The sequence below is a fragment of the Rhopalosiphum maidis genome, chromosome 1, assembly GCF_003676215.2.
Source record: "Rhopalosiphum maidis isolate BTI-1 chromosome 1, ASM367621v3, whole genome shotgun sequence".
NCBI classification, from domain to species: Eukaryota; Metazoa; Arthropoda; class Insecta; order Hemiptera; family Aphididae; genus Rhopalosiphum; species Rhopalosiphum maidis.
Window position 1 is genome coordinate 28,862,151 of NC_040877.1, and position 18,475 is coordinate 28,880,625.

The window sequence follows — 18,475 nt, forward strand, 5'->3', positions numbered from 1 at the left end:
TATCAATTTTTCAGGCCAATCTAATTATAAAGTGATGGGCCAAATTACTAAAATATTGGACTTTAAATACGCAAATGTATACCCTGCGCGGTTCGAATGACGCCACTGCAATAAGTAAGCTACTTATGTCGGTATAAATCTACTAGGCACTTTATTCGGCCACCTACAGACTTCGGCGGTATGACGGTTAGCTGTAAAAGCGCGGTTAACGGACGCCGCCCGACTGCAGTACCAATTATTACGGTGACAGTGGCACGCTATATGACGGCGGCGGAAATTGTTCACGGGTCAGCGTTGCGGTGGTCAACGACAATCCTAATCAAATTACCGGCCGGTGAGACAAGCGCCAGATTGATATGTATAATATATATACATGCGACATTCCAAACGCATGTCGATGCCGATGCAAATGTTAATGTGCCCTGTTTAGTCCGTGACACGATGTCAGTGATGGAATTATGTCACTACAATATTTTGATATATAATAAATATATATGGCCACCACAGCCACAGTCAGGATATATATAATATGTATAGACAGGGCTGGATTTATAGGAGGAGTGCATGGAGGCCTCGGGGCATCAAAGGAGTAGGGGCCCCTTGACCCCAAATTATTTTCCAAATAAAATGAACAATTTTTTTTCAAAGTAGACTCTTTTTCTTTTATTAGTATTTAACAAACATATATATAATTATAATCGGAAACAAGAAATTAAATTTAAGTGTTAACAAACGAATTTTTTTTCCTAAGTCACCATTGTGGAGGGCCCGGGGCTATCGCCCCGTTTGCCCTTCCCTAAATCCGGCCTTGTATATGGATATCGTTCAGTATCGTCGTGCCACCGCAATTATAAACATCGTCACTGCAGCACTCAAAGACATGCTGACCGTTGGTTGTGAGTTTCCGTAATCCCATATCACACGATATTTGATTTATTTTTTTACTTTTACAATATCTTGGTGAGACGTCTCTGACACCGACGTTGTACGATCGCAAAAGACCATTTGCATTCTTGTATCTTATTGTTTAAAATTTATTACTGCAAAAATAATGAGAATACATTTTAAAATTGTTTAAAAATCAAATTTAAATGAACACCGACTCAGATAATTAAATAATAAAATTGTGTTTTCTATAAATTTGATTTATTTTTAATATGTATTTTTATTTTATTTTTTGGTGACCAATTTTTGTCTTGAATCGTTGACTACCCGCGGAGGAAATATGTTTCATGTATAAGTCTAATGGAAAATTTGTAGACTGTGTTCAACCAAGATATCGTATGCCAGCAAAAAGAAGATCAAGTGAAAATCAACTGTCTTTATGGGAAGACTGGATGATATAAAAATTAGTATAAATTTTAAAAAAATTTATAGCATGACATGAAAAATTTATAGCATGACATGAAAAATTTAAAATAAGTCAATATAATTTATTTTTTTTGTTATAATTTTTTTAAATGTAGTACTGTATATTATATTAAATTGCTTAAATTATAAAAGGTAATCGAAATTTGAACGAAAACTTACGGAGATATTAAATCCGAGACCAAAACCGAAAAATTTAGAAACCGGTATAAAAATTGAAACCGAAACCAAAATGTCCTAATTCCGGTGTTGAAAAATTGAAACCGAAATTCGATTTATATCAGGAAGGTAGCTCATTTTTTTCAATGTATAAAGCATAAATATATATTTATTTTTATTATCCTCTGTTTAACATTCTTATAAAAGAGTGAGGAATTTAAACAGTGGCCACCGAGTAGAAGTTTAAATAGTACGATAATATTACCTCTTGTTTGAAATTTATAACTCAGATTATTAAATAATAAAATTGTTATGTATGTATATGTGATTGTTATTAAAATATTAAATATATACTATTTAATATAGTTTATGAATTATGGTCATACACTTATGCTATATTGTATATAATATACATTATAATTATATAATACGTCCAAATTTGCTAGAATCTAGCTTCTAGTTGGCTTAACCGTAAATGTTGAACTAGAAAAGCAATTAAGTTACTACCTAAGTGTAAAAAAATAAAAAAGTAAAAAAAAAATAAGAATATGAAATTAATGAATAATGATTAAATTTATGTACCTATTTTCTTAAGATTTCTTATCAAAGAATTAATTTTAAAAAGATAACACGAGATAGAATATTCTTTAATCTTCCATGCAATAATTTATTAAGTTTAAGGTTAGAAAATTTTGATAATTTGATTTTGATATTAGTTTTCGATATTTCAGGATTTCAACCCAAGATTCGAATTGGCAATTACATGAGACTGATGAACTTAGAATTGTGAAATATCTTACATACAATTTGAACATATTTAGTATTTACTTAGATATTTTTTACTTTTATAAATATGGAAAAAGAAGGTAGCAAACAAGAAAATAATCCTCGAATACCATCAGCAGTGTTTGTGGTTTGTGAACACTACATTTGCAACTGTTAAATCTAAATATTAACAACATTTTTTTATACAGGACGATGTAGACAAGTTTATGGAAAAATCAGAAAATAGTAGCGTTGAAGATGTACTTAAAAGATTGGACGAGCAACATAGCAAATATAAATTTTTTGAATACAATTTAATCACAAAGAGAAAAAGGTAAAGTACAAAATATATATAAATATATTAATATATATACAGAGTGATTCTTTACGTGTAGTGGTACTAGGTTACCCCCCAAAATGTTTATCCACTACTCCGTTTATCTAAACTTTAAATAAGTATAACTCATAAACCACTCACCCTAAATTCGAATTTTATGTATCAAAATACTCAAAAAATTATTCTACTTTGGAATATGAAATCAAAACACTGTTGTCATTAAAAAAAGTAAAAAACTTAAAAATGTATAAGGATAAAAAATATTTAAAAATATAAATTTTTAATAAAAACGTTTTTTAACAACTTGAAATTATGTAAAAAAATATTTTCAAAAACATTAATACTTTTGAAATAATGAGTGTTGTTTGATAAAAGAATCATCCTTTATATATTTTTAATTTATTTTTGTGATATTATTTCACATTAAAAATAAAATTTAACTACTTGATATTCTGAAAATTGTCAATATTGCCTAAGTATTATTTATTTTTATAAACTAAAATTTATTCCTGGGGTTTCTTCACTACTTTAACATTTATCATCCATCTTAAATATCTGCAGTAGAGACTAACATTAGCAGAGCTGTGCTGTGGGGGAGGGGGGAGCTAGGGGGCGCCAAAAAAATTGAAATACATAATGATAAATAAAATAGGGGGCGAATATTTTTAATTTTGCCCTGGGCGCCAAATCTTAACGGCACGGCTCTGAACATTAGATAGTTAATTGATTTTTGTGAAATAGTAATTTTGATGTACGAGAGTTTTTCTTCAATTTTGAACAGCTATACTATGATATTCAAATAATTCTTGTAATATTTATTTTCAGTGCCATATTAACCATTAGACCCTGTAAATCTATATTTATTTACACTACTTCTATTTGTGTAAGCCATTACAATATTTCATCAATCATGTATTAGATTGTGTGAAACACTAATAATTATATTATTTTATTTTTTATAATATAGGTAGTTAAGTTTTATTTATAATTATAATGTCTACAAATTGTAATTATCTAATAGATTAAATGATCAATTTGTAACTATAGTAAATCTTTAAATTCCTATGGTTAAATTATCATTATGCAAAATCAAAGTTTTAGCATCTAGGCTAATGTTAAAGTTTAACACCTATTATTAAAAAGTGAAAAAGTGGATATTATTTAAATTTTTAAACAATATTTTATGGTTAGTATATGTTATTACTTCGACAATTTTCTGTTCTTTAAATTTAGTAATTGGTGTTCAAACTCTAATATTAACTTAGACGCCACAATTTTTGTTTTGAATAATCATATGGTAAATATGTATATTGTATTCTGGTTGGTTTAATAGTTAACATAAAAACATTGTTATTTATACTAAGAATTATGTTTAATTATCACACCTTTAATGTATGAATACAGGTTGCAATCCCAATTACCAGATTTAGAAAATACTCTCGAGATGATTAAAACAATGAAAGCTCACAAAGGACAACAATTGAAGACAGACTTTTTATTATCTGATGATGTTTATGCTAAAGCTCATATACAAGCAACTGATAATGTGTATCTTTGGCTTGGTGTAATTATGATTTTTTTATGATTTAATTTTTACATTAATCAATAAATTAAATACATTGGTATTTATTACAGGCTAATGTCATGTTGGAGTATAATCTAGATGATGCCACTGAACTTATTTCAAGAAATATACAATTGGCCACTGATAATATGGGACAAGTCGATGATGATCTTGATTTTCTTAGGTATAATTAAATTCAATAATTTAATAAATGATGTTTATTTTTCTTGTATTACTCATTTGTAATTATTTTCAGGGATCAATTCACTACAACTGAAGTTAATATGGCCAGGGTTTACAACTGGGATGTAAAACGACGACAAGCAGCCAAAGCTAAACAATAAACATTTAAATTATTAATATGAAACACTAATATAAATGCTTCTTTTTTATAAAATGACTAAAAAACAAATTACTTTTCAAAATTAATCAGTTTATTAACATCTTTAAAATTATTAGCAAGTTTATTATGTTTATAGTTCTGTCATATTTATATTTAATTATAACTAATAAAATAACATACAAAACAGCTTTATTTTATACCTTCAAAATAATAATAAAGAAAACCTTTAACATGATTAAGTATATACAAAAAAATTGTAATTTATTGAACTGAAATATTATAATTGGACATTAAAAAAAATAATGATAAAAATACTTAAAATAAAATTTAAATATAATCTAATAAGCTAAGAAGTAATTCTTCTGTTGCATAATCTTCTGTTATTTTTAACTTATTCATAGGTAGAACTAAGGGACTAAAAATCTTATAATTTGATGGCTCAACTTTTGATACTAGTTGTCCGATTTTCCGAGCTATACAACTAGATAGTTCAGTTTTTATCATTCTAAAATATACAAATGCAATATTTAATGATAAGTTTTAAGACTGTCAGCTTGATATTATGTTGTTTATAGTTATTTTACCTTTCTTTAACTGTGGTCTCAGGCAAACATGATACCCGATCACATAATATAGCAATGAGTGGTATAGATTTTTCAATAGACATTTTATTTAATGTTTTATTTAAATTTAAATATTCTAAAATAGTTGAACTATCTTGTAAGTTTGTTGGTATTGATCCATCTACTTTTGAACCATCTATTAACCAACTAAGCAAATGTTTTAAGGTTTTTTGTCCATCTTCAAAAAAATAAAGAAAAAATTAAAAATTATAAACATAATATTATTTTTAAAATTATTATACTTTTTTGAAGCAAATAGTTCGCGAATAAGTGATTAGTAAGTATATTGTGAGCTTCTTGCCACTGTTCAGCTTTTAAGTAACAAATAGTAGCTTCCAAATATCTAAAACCAATAAAATAAATGTAAATTACACAAAAACTGAAATCATTATTCAATTTTGACTTAAACTCTTTTACACTGGTCAATAACATACTTTTTTTGTGTCACAGCCAAAATAGCCTTTGCATTATATATTATTACTTCTTTAACATTTAACTTTTCTATTACAAAGGTTTCTTTATCAGACAGAATGATTTCATTGATATTACTAACGGGTAGTTCAACATTTCTTCCAATAACCTCTTCAACTAAACTTTCTCTCCTGGAATAAACACAACATATTATTATTAAATTTATTAAAAATGTAATCATAAAACTAGGAATTATTACAAGTGTTCGTCTTTATATGCATAAGAACAAATACGGCCCATTGCCATTGTCCATGTGATACCAACTGCGAAGCAAAATTTATATGTAATTGATTAGCATATGATTCAGACATTTGTGTATAGCCAAGAGATTGTAATGTGTTGTACAAAAGCCAACAAAAATTATAATCCATTGGATCCCGTGTATGAGTAAATGGATTTATAATTTTGTCCATTTGGTATGCTGAATCGGTGTAAAGTTTCATTAAATGATAACAAATATCATAAGTAGCAAATTTATCATCAATATCAATAATGCCATCATATGTTTTATATGGTTTGAAAGCATAAGAGTCGTCACTTTCAAATGAACTTTGATATGCATCTAGTACATCTCTAATAGTACTAGATGGAGGTTGGATGTACCTACAAATTAATTATATATTGCATTTTAGAATACTTATTCTGAGTTCATAAAAACTACCAATCATACATACCACATGTGTATAGCAAAAGCTCTTATCCAGTTTAAATTTTCACAAACATTAACTATTCCTTGATTGGAATCGAATAAAGGTTGACCTGAAATCATAGTGTACAACTTAAGATGATCAATATCTATGAACAGATCAGCTTTGCTATTGAACCATTGCCAAAGTTGTCGTTGAATGCAACATCTGACAGAATTTTCACTTCCTAATTGTGCTAATAACATTGCTAAATTGAATTCATCTAAAACAAATACAATCATAATGAAATAAACTTAGTATTTAAAATTTAACAATAACAATGCTACATACTATTAGAAATTGCTAAATCACAAGCTTCCATAATTTTATGTACTGAAACTAGATTTAATATTTTTTGAGAGACATTCTCGTCAGCATTATTAGAATCTACTGTTTTTTCTAATACATTTTCTAGCCAATCAGACACTGCCTGACGTCTAGCCATATTGTATACGTGTTCTTGAGGATAGTCTTTAGTATACAGATTTTCTGGATCTCCCCACAATGCTTTAATCAACTCCCATACATGAGAATAGTGTTCTTCTTCAGGTAGTTCAGAGAAGTGAGACAACAAATAACAATGAGAATGTAATGCATCAACTCCAAATGTTGGATAAAAGTATGGAATGTTGTTGTTTTTAGCATCACAGTTACTATTCATCATACAAATTTCTAAATGTTCAGTCAATAATTCCTAAAATATGTTATTTAAATTATCATTTCATATTGTAAATTTATTTAAGTAATGCAAATATATGTTATGACTCAACTTACAATGAATGTCTCAGTTTTAACAGGGGTTATAATTTGTAACTTCTGTAAAATTGTAGAAGAATAATCATTTTTTCCACGTCCAGACAACTCTGTTGATAAATAACCAATATCCAGTCCTTTTGTTGGTAAAAAACTTCCCTTAGATTTGGTATTAAGAGTAATAAATGTTAAATTGCCTGACCAAGGAACTTTCATTGATAAAGTATTTAATAATGACAGTTTACTAGACTCGCATGTATTATTAAACTCTACTTCAAATGGTAGTCGGACATTAGAATCATATATTAAATTAAACCGTTGAGCTTGAAGCTAAAAAAAAATAAATATAATAAATTAAGTACAAGGACACTTAGAAAACTAGTAATTAATTAATTAATCAAGAAACAGAAATTAAATAGTGTAACCCAGAAAACTAAAAATATAATTGTTTGAGTGATTGGATAAATTAAATTAATTTATAAGAGGCTTTGATTAAAAATATAAATTAACAATGGATTAAGATCATTAAAAAGTAATTAATCATATTAAAATAGTATAGGAAGAATAGAAATATATGTACTTACTGGGGCGGTTAAAACTGGTTTTAATGATTCGACAACTTGAACAACTTTATTTTCTACAAATCATCAACATTCAACATAATAGTTAATAAATTTATTTATAAATGTGTGCAATTTATATACATAAAAAATTATTAGATTAAGCTAAATTAATGTTAAAAATATAGTAAATAATAATTTATTTTTATTAATTGGTCAATCAGCTTTAAAAATACAATATAAATTGAATAATAGAATAAGTAGTATAGATGCATACTACTGTTCTAGATCGCAACAACGAGGTAGTCACAGTAAAATGTTCAAGGTACACCAGTAGTCGTCTGCCAGTTTTTGAGACACGGATTATAGTGTAGTGATTAATAATTATATATTTAATACATAATTTTATTTAAATTTTAAGTTATTAATAATATTTTTTTTCGAGAGCAAACAACCAACAATAATGATAGAACATTAAATATTATAAAACCAAAATCAATTATAAGATTAGTTTTAAATTCTTATGCAATTTGAAAATTCTATTACCCTTAGAAATCATATTATATATTATATAATACATGCTTGAATTCCTCGGCACTCACAAAAAGTGTCATGCATACAATAATTAAATATGATAAAAAAATATATATACATGTAATTTGGACTATTTTCAAAACACATCAAAGAAAATATAAACGTCTACTTCAAATTTATAACAAAAGAAATTAAAACTTTAAGTAATTAAAAATTGCACTTTTCAATTATATTATGTCAATAATAGTCAAAAAAGTAATTATTTTAACCGGCACCCGTAGACGGCACTTCATACCGACACCACGGAATTTGACTTAAATTATTTTGTTAATCACTCACAAACTTATGACCAATAAAAATAAAAATATCTAGTGAATCGCCATGTAAAAGATCTTTTGGAATGTTGAATATTAAATTTGAATTATTTCAAATAAGCACTCAACCGAGTAAACAAGCAATAAATTTGGCGTATCAATAATAAAATAGCCTGATATTTGTAGATATGATATCTGTTTGCTATCTGATGATATTACCATGTACTTTGAAGCAATATCAATTTTAGTGAATGTATAGCACGGAGTGCCGTTGTACAGGTGCCTGAGGGTTAATTAAAACCCATATAAATCATTTAAATTAATTACTTTGTTTTGTGATGAGAAACTTTGGAGATACTTGATTATCTACTGGAGTTATTATAGATTTTGACTTGGAAATATTATCTTGAGTTTTAGGGCTAATTAAACATTCAGGAATTGTTTCCAAGATTTTTTCTAACTTGTCTTCAAATTTATCTTTTTGTCCTAAATACATATTTATTAATAAATTGTGTATTTTGTAATTAAATCTAAACAATTTTACCATAAGTGTCATCATCTTGTTCCATCAACTCATTATAAAAAATATCATCAAATGAAGCTTTCATGCATTGTATTTTTGATGCCTGTAAATTCATATGTTGTGATAGCTGAGCAGTTACATTAATGCTATTTTCTTTGTTCATGTCTAGAAAAAATATATATTTGCAATTAAAAATCATCTAAAAATTTAAAAAACAGGTTATTTTAGATTCAATTCATACCATAATAATGCATAATATGTGAATCATTAGTTAATTCACTAACAGTAGAGAGCTGAAAGTTTGGTTTTAATAAATACTGATGTGGTAATTGAGCTCTATCAAGACCAGCAGAAAGATCTAGTAATGGTTTCATAACCTATTTAAACATGTTCAAGTAGTATATAAATAAAAACATCTTAATAAGAAACTTAAAAGATTATTAATACATACATTTTGTTTTGGGCTAATGTTTTCTGTTGATTTTATAGTTTTAGGTTTTTGTAAAATTGGTTTAGGAAGAGTTTTAGAATCAACACTACGATCCAGTACGATATCCTCATCTTCATCATCAGAATCTATAAGAGCATATTTTGAAAAATGTTCAACATTAAACACCCAAGATCCTGTGTCTGAACGATAATCTACAAATTGAGTGCTTAATTTGGCACATGCCCTTTGAAGTTTAACAACAAAATTTGTAGCTGCAATACGATCAGGGTTAGTGATTGGTTGTTTTGTTGTTTTATCATTAGGCCAGACTCTATCTAAAGTAACAGTAGCCTTTCTATTTAATCCCTCTCCTAGAGGGGGTTTAAGTTCATCATCTTGGTAAATTATAATTTCTCTATGTCTTATATGTACTGAAATAATAATACAATTTTATTTAATTTTTTTAAATCAATAATTTTAATAGATAAATTAAAATATTTAATGGAAAAAAACACCACTGTCTTACCTATAGTATCTAAGTCTAGACCTGCAACATTAAGACGATCAGGAAAATATACATTTCCGTAATCATAGCGTCCAATTGTGAAACCATCCACAAAACATGATCCATCATCATCTACTAATTCTGCCAATTCATTCATAGGTGGAATAGTGTAATATCCAACACGTCTTAACTTTATCCCAGTAGGATGATCTTCTGCTTCAGGAGTACTGGAATCAATTGAAGGTTCTTGGTTGTCGATGACAACAGCATCTAAACCAGGTTTTATCACATTAAGTAAAATAATATATGTTAATTTATAAATATTAGTATTAAATAATTTACAATTTATTAATCATTACATTTAGTTGAAGAAAAAAACCCCTAATATTACAAGTTTTTAATTTACACATTTAATTTTTGGCTTATTATAAGGCTTATATTTACTGTAATTTGTATTAACCTATAACAGTTATTAATAAAAAAACACACATATATATAAACACTGTATTTGTTATCAAATCAATCTCATCATTAACTTATGATCTGTTAAGTGTATACAGTATATACAATATATTACAGTATTATTATGAAATATGGTGAGTAGTTATTAGTTTATGGTTATTTAACACGTACAAATTTGTGTTTTTAATTTTTTGAATTAATAAAAGTATTTATTTTATATTGTTCTTTTTATTTTATTTTTTTTTCCAGTTACCATTACATTTATAACAAATAACTAATGTTTATGAATTTTTTTTTACTTATCAATACTGAATTTCACACTAAGGGTTGCTTACTCAAAAATTTGATTATAATGCCAATACCTAGGTCACAACATATGTAATTGGATAAATATTAAATTAAAATATTTTTTTTCTATACTTCACAAATATATTTTTATTGTATTGATTTTACAATGACAAGTGTATTTTTAGTATGTCTATGTGTATATATAACTATAAAATATATGAAAAGTAGTTGATGACATTTTATGATTTTAAACTTTGAGAATGAATTTGAATAGTAAATTTGATCTTATATAACCTTACCTAACCAACTAATAAAATAAATTTGTTTATTAGGAATATTATAGAACATATTATGAAATATACTGTAATATATTATTCTAACATTCTTCAATCAGAATTGTTTTTCTTATACAATGATTTATCATTGAATTAAAATTTAACACACCCATTGAAGTGACCTACTCAATACCTAATATACAGCAGAATGATACTAGCTTGCCTACCTTTTTTTTAAATTTGTATTAATTATATATTAATGAAGTATAAAATTGATAATTTACTTACCAGTAATATTATTTCGAGAAGTTTCATAGACTTCTGTTCCTTTTGAAGTATTCAAATTGATTTGTTTATTGTTTTTTAATTGAGAAATTGTATTGTTTTCTTCAATTAAAGACAAATTAACAGTATTTGAACTATCATCTGGCGAGACTTGTTTATTAGAAAAATATAATTCTAATCTAAAATAAAAATTTATTATTTATAAATGTAATACATTTCTACATCTATTTATATATTACTTAGCAAGTGGTTTTGTATGCATAATCATACTATTTCCATTGTTTAATTTACTACAGTCATTGTAGTCTTTTTTTAAATTTAATTTCTTACAGCCCGATCTTGGAGAAGAAGCATTAAATAGTAGTGAATTGTCCCCTACTTTATCTCTGCATTTCATTGTTGGCGGAGATTCTTCAAGTCCGTCAAATAAGGACTTACGATTAAATTGAGGGAAATTTCTACGAATTTGAGGTATTCTTTTTGGTGTTGGTATCGGAGAAACTTTATAGCTACCAAACTTCTCAAGTGATACACTTTGTGATCGTACAAGAGATGAGTCGTCTACTTTTGATACATCCTAATTAAAACATATTTAATTTTAATAAAAATATACAATGCAAATTTTATATTATTTTAAGCACCTTATAAAATCTTTTGAACAAAGGTGAATCTCCATATGGCATTGCTTTTAATGTATCTAATTGTAATTGCATTTGATTACTTTGTGATACTTGATTGGTAGATAGCTGAACATTATTGGAACTAAATTTAAAATATTATATTTAGTTTCAGGAGCAATAATTTAATTTTTATCAAACTTAATTACTTTCCAAAAAGTCCGATTCCACTAGATTGGTTACTACCAAAAAATGATGTCCCGCCTGAACCAAAATTATTAGAGTTAGATGATCCAAAAAGTCCAGTTCCTTGTGTTCCTTGGCCAAACAGCCCTCCGGGTTTTGCAGCATTATTAAATACACCTATAGTTTAAATAAAATCATGTAATTTCAAAATAAGTTATTACCATAGTTATTATTAAGATAAAAATTATTTTATGAACCTGTTTGTTGATTTGTTGGTTGGTTAAATAATGATGTAGTTGGTGCCTTATTAAAAGCATTAGAGCCAAATAAACCACCAGTAGCTGGTTGAGCTGTTGACGTAGCTCCAAAAGCATTGTTTGTACCAAAAGCTGGAGTAGTCATTTGAAATCCAGTATTAGCAGGTTTACTTCCAAAAAGACCATTTGCACTAGTAGATGTGTTAGTTCCAAAACCAAAACCTGTTGTTGTCTGTGTTGATCCAAGACCAAATGCTGGTTTATTTTGACCAAATAAGTTGTTCTGGAAAAATGTTTAACAATTTTTAAAGAATTTAGAAGAATAAACAAATATTTTATAAAGCAATAATACCTGATTGGGTTGTCCGAAACCAGTTTGGCCAAATCCTGTAGTTTGAGTACCAAAAGTTGAAGGAGCAGTACTTCCAAATATATTTGTCTGAGGAGCAGCAACTTAAATATAAATATACATATATCAAAATGTATTTAAAATACATAAGTATGTTATATAATTTATGCTTCAAAATATTAGCAAATAATCCAGAATTCAATAAAAAAAATACTATATACAATAGAACATTAAATTATCAATATGAATGATAGATCGCTATTCTAATCTAAATTTTCCTAGAAAGAGGATGATTGTTAGCATAATTATTGGTGTACATAGACACAAATAACAAACAAATAGTTAAACAACTAATATACTTAACATTAATTTAGGATAAGAAATGAAAAAAAAAATTTTTGTAAGTGAAAATAGTGATTTTATTATAAATTTAAATTTTTAATATTTTATTGAATATAACTTTATTATCATATAAATAAATAAATAATTCATTAGAGGAACCAAATTAAATATATATATATATATAAATATATTTTTTAAAATTACCTCCAAATGGTTTAGCTGTTTGAGCTGTATTTGATCCAAAAATATTTGGTTGAGCTGTACTCATACCGAACGCTTGAGTAGATGGTTGAGTACCAAATGCTGGTGTTGTTTGTTGAGGTTTTCCAAATAAGCTATTCTGTGCACCAAAAACGTTTGAAGTACCAGTGTTTCCAAATCCTATTTATTTTACACTACTGTTAATTTATGTATTTATATTCAAGTACAATAGAAGTATAAAGACTTTAAATTATGCCTAAATTAAAACTTACAATGCCAGTAAATAATTTTAAATAAATGAAAGTATGCAAATCACAAGTTTTTAGGTACAGATACAATCTAATCTAAAAGTATAATAAACTCTGATACTTAATCAAAGCAAAAAATGCAATAAAATAATTTCTATTTTGTAACAACAAATAATATTATTGTATTCAAAATAAAATTAATAAAAACATTGTGAATGATTTCCCCGATACCAAATCAGAAAAAGCTGAGTTTACATGTGTATGCCTCAATTTGGATGAGTTAATGTTAAAATCATTTTGAAATATTAAAGTATTTCATATTATAAAAAACAACTAATGAAGTTTTTCACTGTTAGGAGTACTTTATTAAGGATTTTTTTAAAAATCAATCAATAATTTTGTACTGATTTTTACATTTTTATTAATTAATTTAATTAATTAATTAATTTAATTACTACACACCAATGTTTTAATTAAGTTAATTAATTATTTACTAAATATTTTCATTTTAAATTTGAAACTTTTAACCACAAATAAAAATATTTAAAAAAAAGTAGACTTACCTCCTAATGTAGGTGTTGTTGAAGTTGCACCAAAAAGTGGTTTATTATCATTTGCTCCAAATAAACCTGTACTTGTAGTTGTTGTAGAACTAAATAAAGTTTTAGGGGATCCAAAAATTCCTCCGCCAACAGCACCCTATGAATAAAATAACAAAAATAAAATTTAGGTTATAATATGTTAACAACTGTAGTTTCAAATATTTGTTATAAATTATAAAACAAATTTAAAAGAATAGAAAAAATAAGCAAAACAAAAAATTTTAGTTTTTAGTTTACTAAATAACTATTACCTGTTGTCCAACTTTGCGGTTTGCAGAATAATCTTCAAATCTTAGTTCCTCAAATATTTTTGTTTCGTATTCTTTCATAACAGTTATTGATTGATGTCTAGTATTAATTGTTTGATTTACACCATTTCTGACCATTGTATCAGTACCAGTCACAGGATTAAATTTTATGGTTGTTCCACCAGCAGATGTTGCTCCAAAACCAGATGTAGCACCAAAAGTACCTATAAAATATTTGTATTAATGGATAATATATTTATTATCATTATTTTTTTAATTTATAATAAATATTATTCATACTCATATAATATTTTGCATTCTTAATTATAGCTACGTTATTGATTTTTTAAAAAGATATGTATTTTTTTACATTGTGGGTCATTTTTATTAAATTTTAGGTTTCTATGAAAATTTTTAAATATATTTTACTTTTCTTATTAGATTTACCACATACACCCGTAGGCAGCAAATACCTATATAAATTATTGTTGGTGTCATAACTCACATAAACATGTAGTTTCAATAAATAATCTATGAAATATTTATAGTAGGTTTTGAATGAATAAAAACATTTTTAATTGGTTTATATTTCGTAGGTATACTTTTTAGTTTTCAGTTATAAATTAGGATTGCCATATATCCTGGATAATCAAGTTGATTACTAATTGACTGACAAAATATATTTTAAAATTATTTTTTCAACTTAGTGGTGAAATTTTCCCAATACAAATTTTATTAAAATATTTGTCCTACATTAAGTAAAATAAAACGTAGCAACCCCATGATAAATATCCAACTCTTATGATTATGTTTATGGATTACCAGTAGTAGAGGCGCCAAACATTCCAGTGCCTGCAGTGCTTGTTTGAGGTGTACCGAATATATTACCAGTTTGCTGTGCCACTGGTGTTCCAAAAGAGAATCCTGTTCCAACTGGTTTTGATTGTCCAAATGAAGTATTAGGATTACTAGAACCAAATAATCCACCTCCAGTATTTCCTCCCATTGAAGCATTTTGTTGACCAAATAACCCTCCTGTAGACACAGATGTTGCTGTAGGAGTTCCAAACAATGACGCTCCACCAGTATTGAAACCTAATAAAATACTTTTATTTCATGCAATCTTTTATAAATTAACTAAATATTAACCTCCAAATGATGGTTGAGCGGTAGGCGTTTGACCAAATGCAGGCGCAGCAGCAGTAGATCCAAACAATCCTGTATTAGGCTGTGTAGTCTGATTAAACAATGATGTATTTGTTTGGCCAAACACTGCAGGTGCTGTGGGCTTACCAAATGCCGACTGACCAAATCCCGATGTGTTTCCGGCCCCACCGGAAAATGCTCCTGACCCAGAACCTATCATATTTAGCATAAACAAATATTTAGATTACGTTAATGTATATATATATATTATCATGTACACAGTATAATGAAATATTGTTTTTTTTAACAAATTACTAATTTATGTACAACAATGATGTAATAAAATAACTAATAATAACTTAATAAACAAATCACTTACCAAACATTTTAGAGCCTAAAAAACCATAAATTTAAAATTGCAATTATATTGTCATATCTCAGGGGTATCAATAATAAAGAATTTTACTAAAACAGTAAAATAACGTGAAACTTCATCAAAACACTCCGAATGAAAAATAACTGAAATCTCAATGAGAATAAATTGACAACCAAGTATTAAGTAATGCTTTATTCTATAGATAAAATGTGTGATATGAGAAGAGTACCAACATAACTAAATTCTATGATTCTTGAAAACAAGCAATAACCGTCAAGCCATTTTATACATTTTGAAAAAAAAAGCGCTCAATTTGTAATACTTATAGCACCGAGTATATAATATTGTGACACTATATAATTCAATGCTAATTACAAATGCAATGAGTCGCTAGTAGGTAATAGTTATGATATTATGTTTATTTCATGTATAAAGATTATATAAAATAATAAATCTTTATTACTTATGGTTTATTTAACTATTTAAATATATCTCTTGAATCGGAATAAATTTGGTTTACTACATGGCACAATACTCAGAAAACTAAAATTAAAAGTTTTTTCATATTTCACCGAGTTAAGAACAATAGTACAATTGTCAGTTATACATTGTTGCTAAGATTTCGTTTCGAAATTATAACTTAAAGCTATTTTATCACGGAAACCACGTTTTGTCGTTGTGTGAAGAGTACAGATAAATTATTATATTATTATAACATAGTCAGTAGTATGAAGCCATTATATTTCATATTCTGTGAGAACTGTATTTATTTTATCTTTTTAGAGTTGTTAGTGATTTATCTAAGGGTTGTGAGGATTTAACCAAGAAAAACGCTCTTTTTACCATCAGAATAAAGACTTAAAGAATACCGACAACTTACTCAAAATGTGTTCAATATTCATGGATTATAATGTTTTGCGATTGTCTATCAACAACCACGTAATGTTAATACTTATTAACATTTGCATATAATATTATAGTGGATATACCATGTAGGTAGGTACTATATAAAAAAAATCAAATGAACAACGAATAATGCCAAATGCCAACAATAAAATAATTTAATTTTGTGAACCACTAGTAAGTTGGTACTATAAAGTGTACCATATATGTGTTTGAGTCACAACTCACAAGAGTTTTTTTTATTCTAGATTTGAGTACTTACTTACAGTCCTGTTTTTTATTTATAACCTCCGAAGACATATTTTAATTTTGTTTATGTCAATAATGTGACGACTACGTGTCATAGTTTTCTATTATTTTCTTCTATTATAACTCATTCTAATTTAGTGATCAGTAAAAAAATTATAAAGACATAAATATACTAATAATAGATCGATAAGTATTAAATAGTAAATACACGAATAACGTTCGATTGTTATTAGTTTTAATACAAAATTGCATAACATTAAACATACATTCAGTATATCCCATTTAATTATAGGTACTGAGTGCTTTTTTAAACCGACGTAACCACGTAACTGAGGTAAGAATTTCAATTGAAAAGCAGGTATTTATGATTCATTATTCTTACATAGACACATTATCAGTGGCGTCATTTCAGTTTTCAAACAAGGGAGGGGGGAAGTTTTTGATCAGCACAAAATGGGTAATTTAAAGGAAAACCACATGTCCACATGCAAACACATTTCTCTACTTACATACATTTTTATAAAATTACTTTTGATATCTACATCTTCAATATTTTATAATGTATATATTTTTTATCTTATCTTTATGAAACCTTTTTTTTATTAACTAACAACTAGAACATAATTTACAAAGTTACAAATATAAAATAACAGTTAGGTATTTTATATTTTATTTTAGTTAAAAACCTGTTAATTTAGGATTAAATAACAAACTAAATAAATATCCACTATAATAGCTTAAAATATTTTTAAGCAATTAGTGTTTATTTATTTAGTATTACACAAACTACATAGTAGGTACACTTAGACATAGTATAACGTTTTGGGTGATACATATAATATATTATAACACATTTACGTACATTTACCCTTTTGACTCATTTGCACACAAATGCTGAAATGCACCATAACTCAATTGCGCACATAAGTTTATAATATTTGTATTTAAAAGAATTGGGTTTGCGTACCTTAAGGTTTAAGTTATACACGACATAAACAATAGCAAAAGTATATCAAAATTCTAAAAACTACACGAAATAAAATGACTTAAAAGAATTGATAACTCGTTTCGCGTTAAAATCACATGTTCAATTAAAATAGACATAAAGATATATATAATTAATTAATAACAAAACATAATTCCAATTATTAAGTATTGTAATTGGAATACTTGACGAGTAACGACTATTCAATTCAATTAATAGATGTATCTTATGGAAATATTTTGGATAAATCGCAATAATCGCATCATTATTTTGCATTAGGTATAACAAGTTACATAGTTACAATATTAGTTTAGATTGGCATTAATTTTTTATAGTTTTATGCAAACAAATTATAATTGTATAGGTAGTAAAATATATTCTGTGCGCAAACGAAAATCACTGAATAATTTATAGATAATTTGTATAGCAGTTAATAAATATAGAGAACTTAAGAAGGTATAGTATAGGTAGTATTTAGGGCCTTAGGAGGGCGTGGGATTTTTTTTTAAATGCTGTTAGTA

At 26.7% G+C, this 18,475-nt stretch overlaps 2 protein-coding genes across 3 annotated transcripts; one reads left to right on the forward strand and one right to left on the reverse strand.

Annotated features, from left to right (window-relative positions):
- Positions 1–2,231: 2,231 nt before the first annotated feature.
- LOC113549232 (prefoldin subunit 3) lies at positions 2,232–4,652 on the forward strand. The gene is made up of 5 exons (XM_026950436.1): positions 2,232–2,440; positions 2,502–2,626; positions 4,034–4,193; positions 4,265–4,377; positions 4,450–4,652. Exons 1-5 carry the CDS (start codon positions 2,381–2,383, stop codon positions 4,535–4,537), a joined length of 546 nt encoding a protein of 181 aa, XP_026806237.1. The 5' UTR covers positions 2,232–2,380; the 3' UTR covers positions 4,538–4,652.
- Positions 4,653–5,618: 966 nt separating this feature from the next.
- Positions 5,619–15,970, reverse strand: LOC113556444 (nuclear pore complex protein Nup98-Nup96). Of its 2 annotated transcripts, XM_026961402.1 has the most exons (23): positions 15,821–15,970; positions 15,445–15,654; positions 15,118–15,390; positions 14,299–14,519; positions 14,009–14,144; positions 13,201–13,377; positions 12,658–12,758; positions 12,306–12,588; positions 12,072–12,225; positions 11,887–12,007; positions 11,485–11,822; positions 11,249–11,424; positions 9,957–10,205; positions 9,452–9,861; positions 9,242–9,377; positions 9,022–9,165; positions 8,805–8,963; positions 7,654–7,706; positions 7,091–7,399; positions 6,608–7,010; positions 6,305–6,539; positions 5,830–6,233; positions 5,619–5,761 (listed from the first exon to the last, which is right to left on the reverse strand). In XM_026961402.1, coding segments are annotated over exons 1-23 (4,701 nt in total). In that variant the 5' UTR covers positions 15,828–15,970; the 3' UTR covers positions 5,619–5,759. The 2 variants fall into 2 exon arrangements, with proteins under 2 accessions (XP_026817203.1, XP_026817197.1); XM_026961396.1 differs by lacking the exon at positions 15,821–15,970 and having other exon boundaries at positions 15,445–15,661.
- Between the last annotated feature and the right edge of the window lie 2,505 nt (positions 15,971–18,475).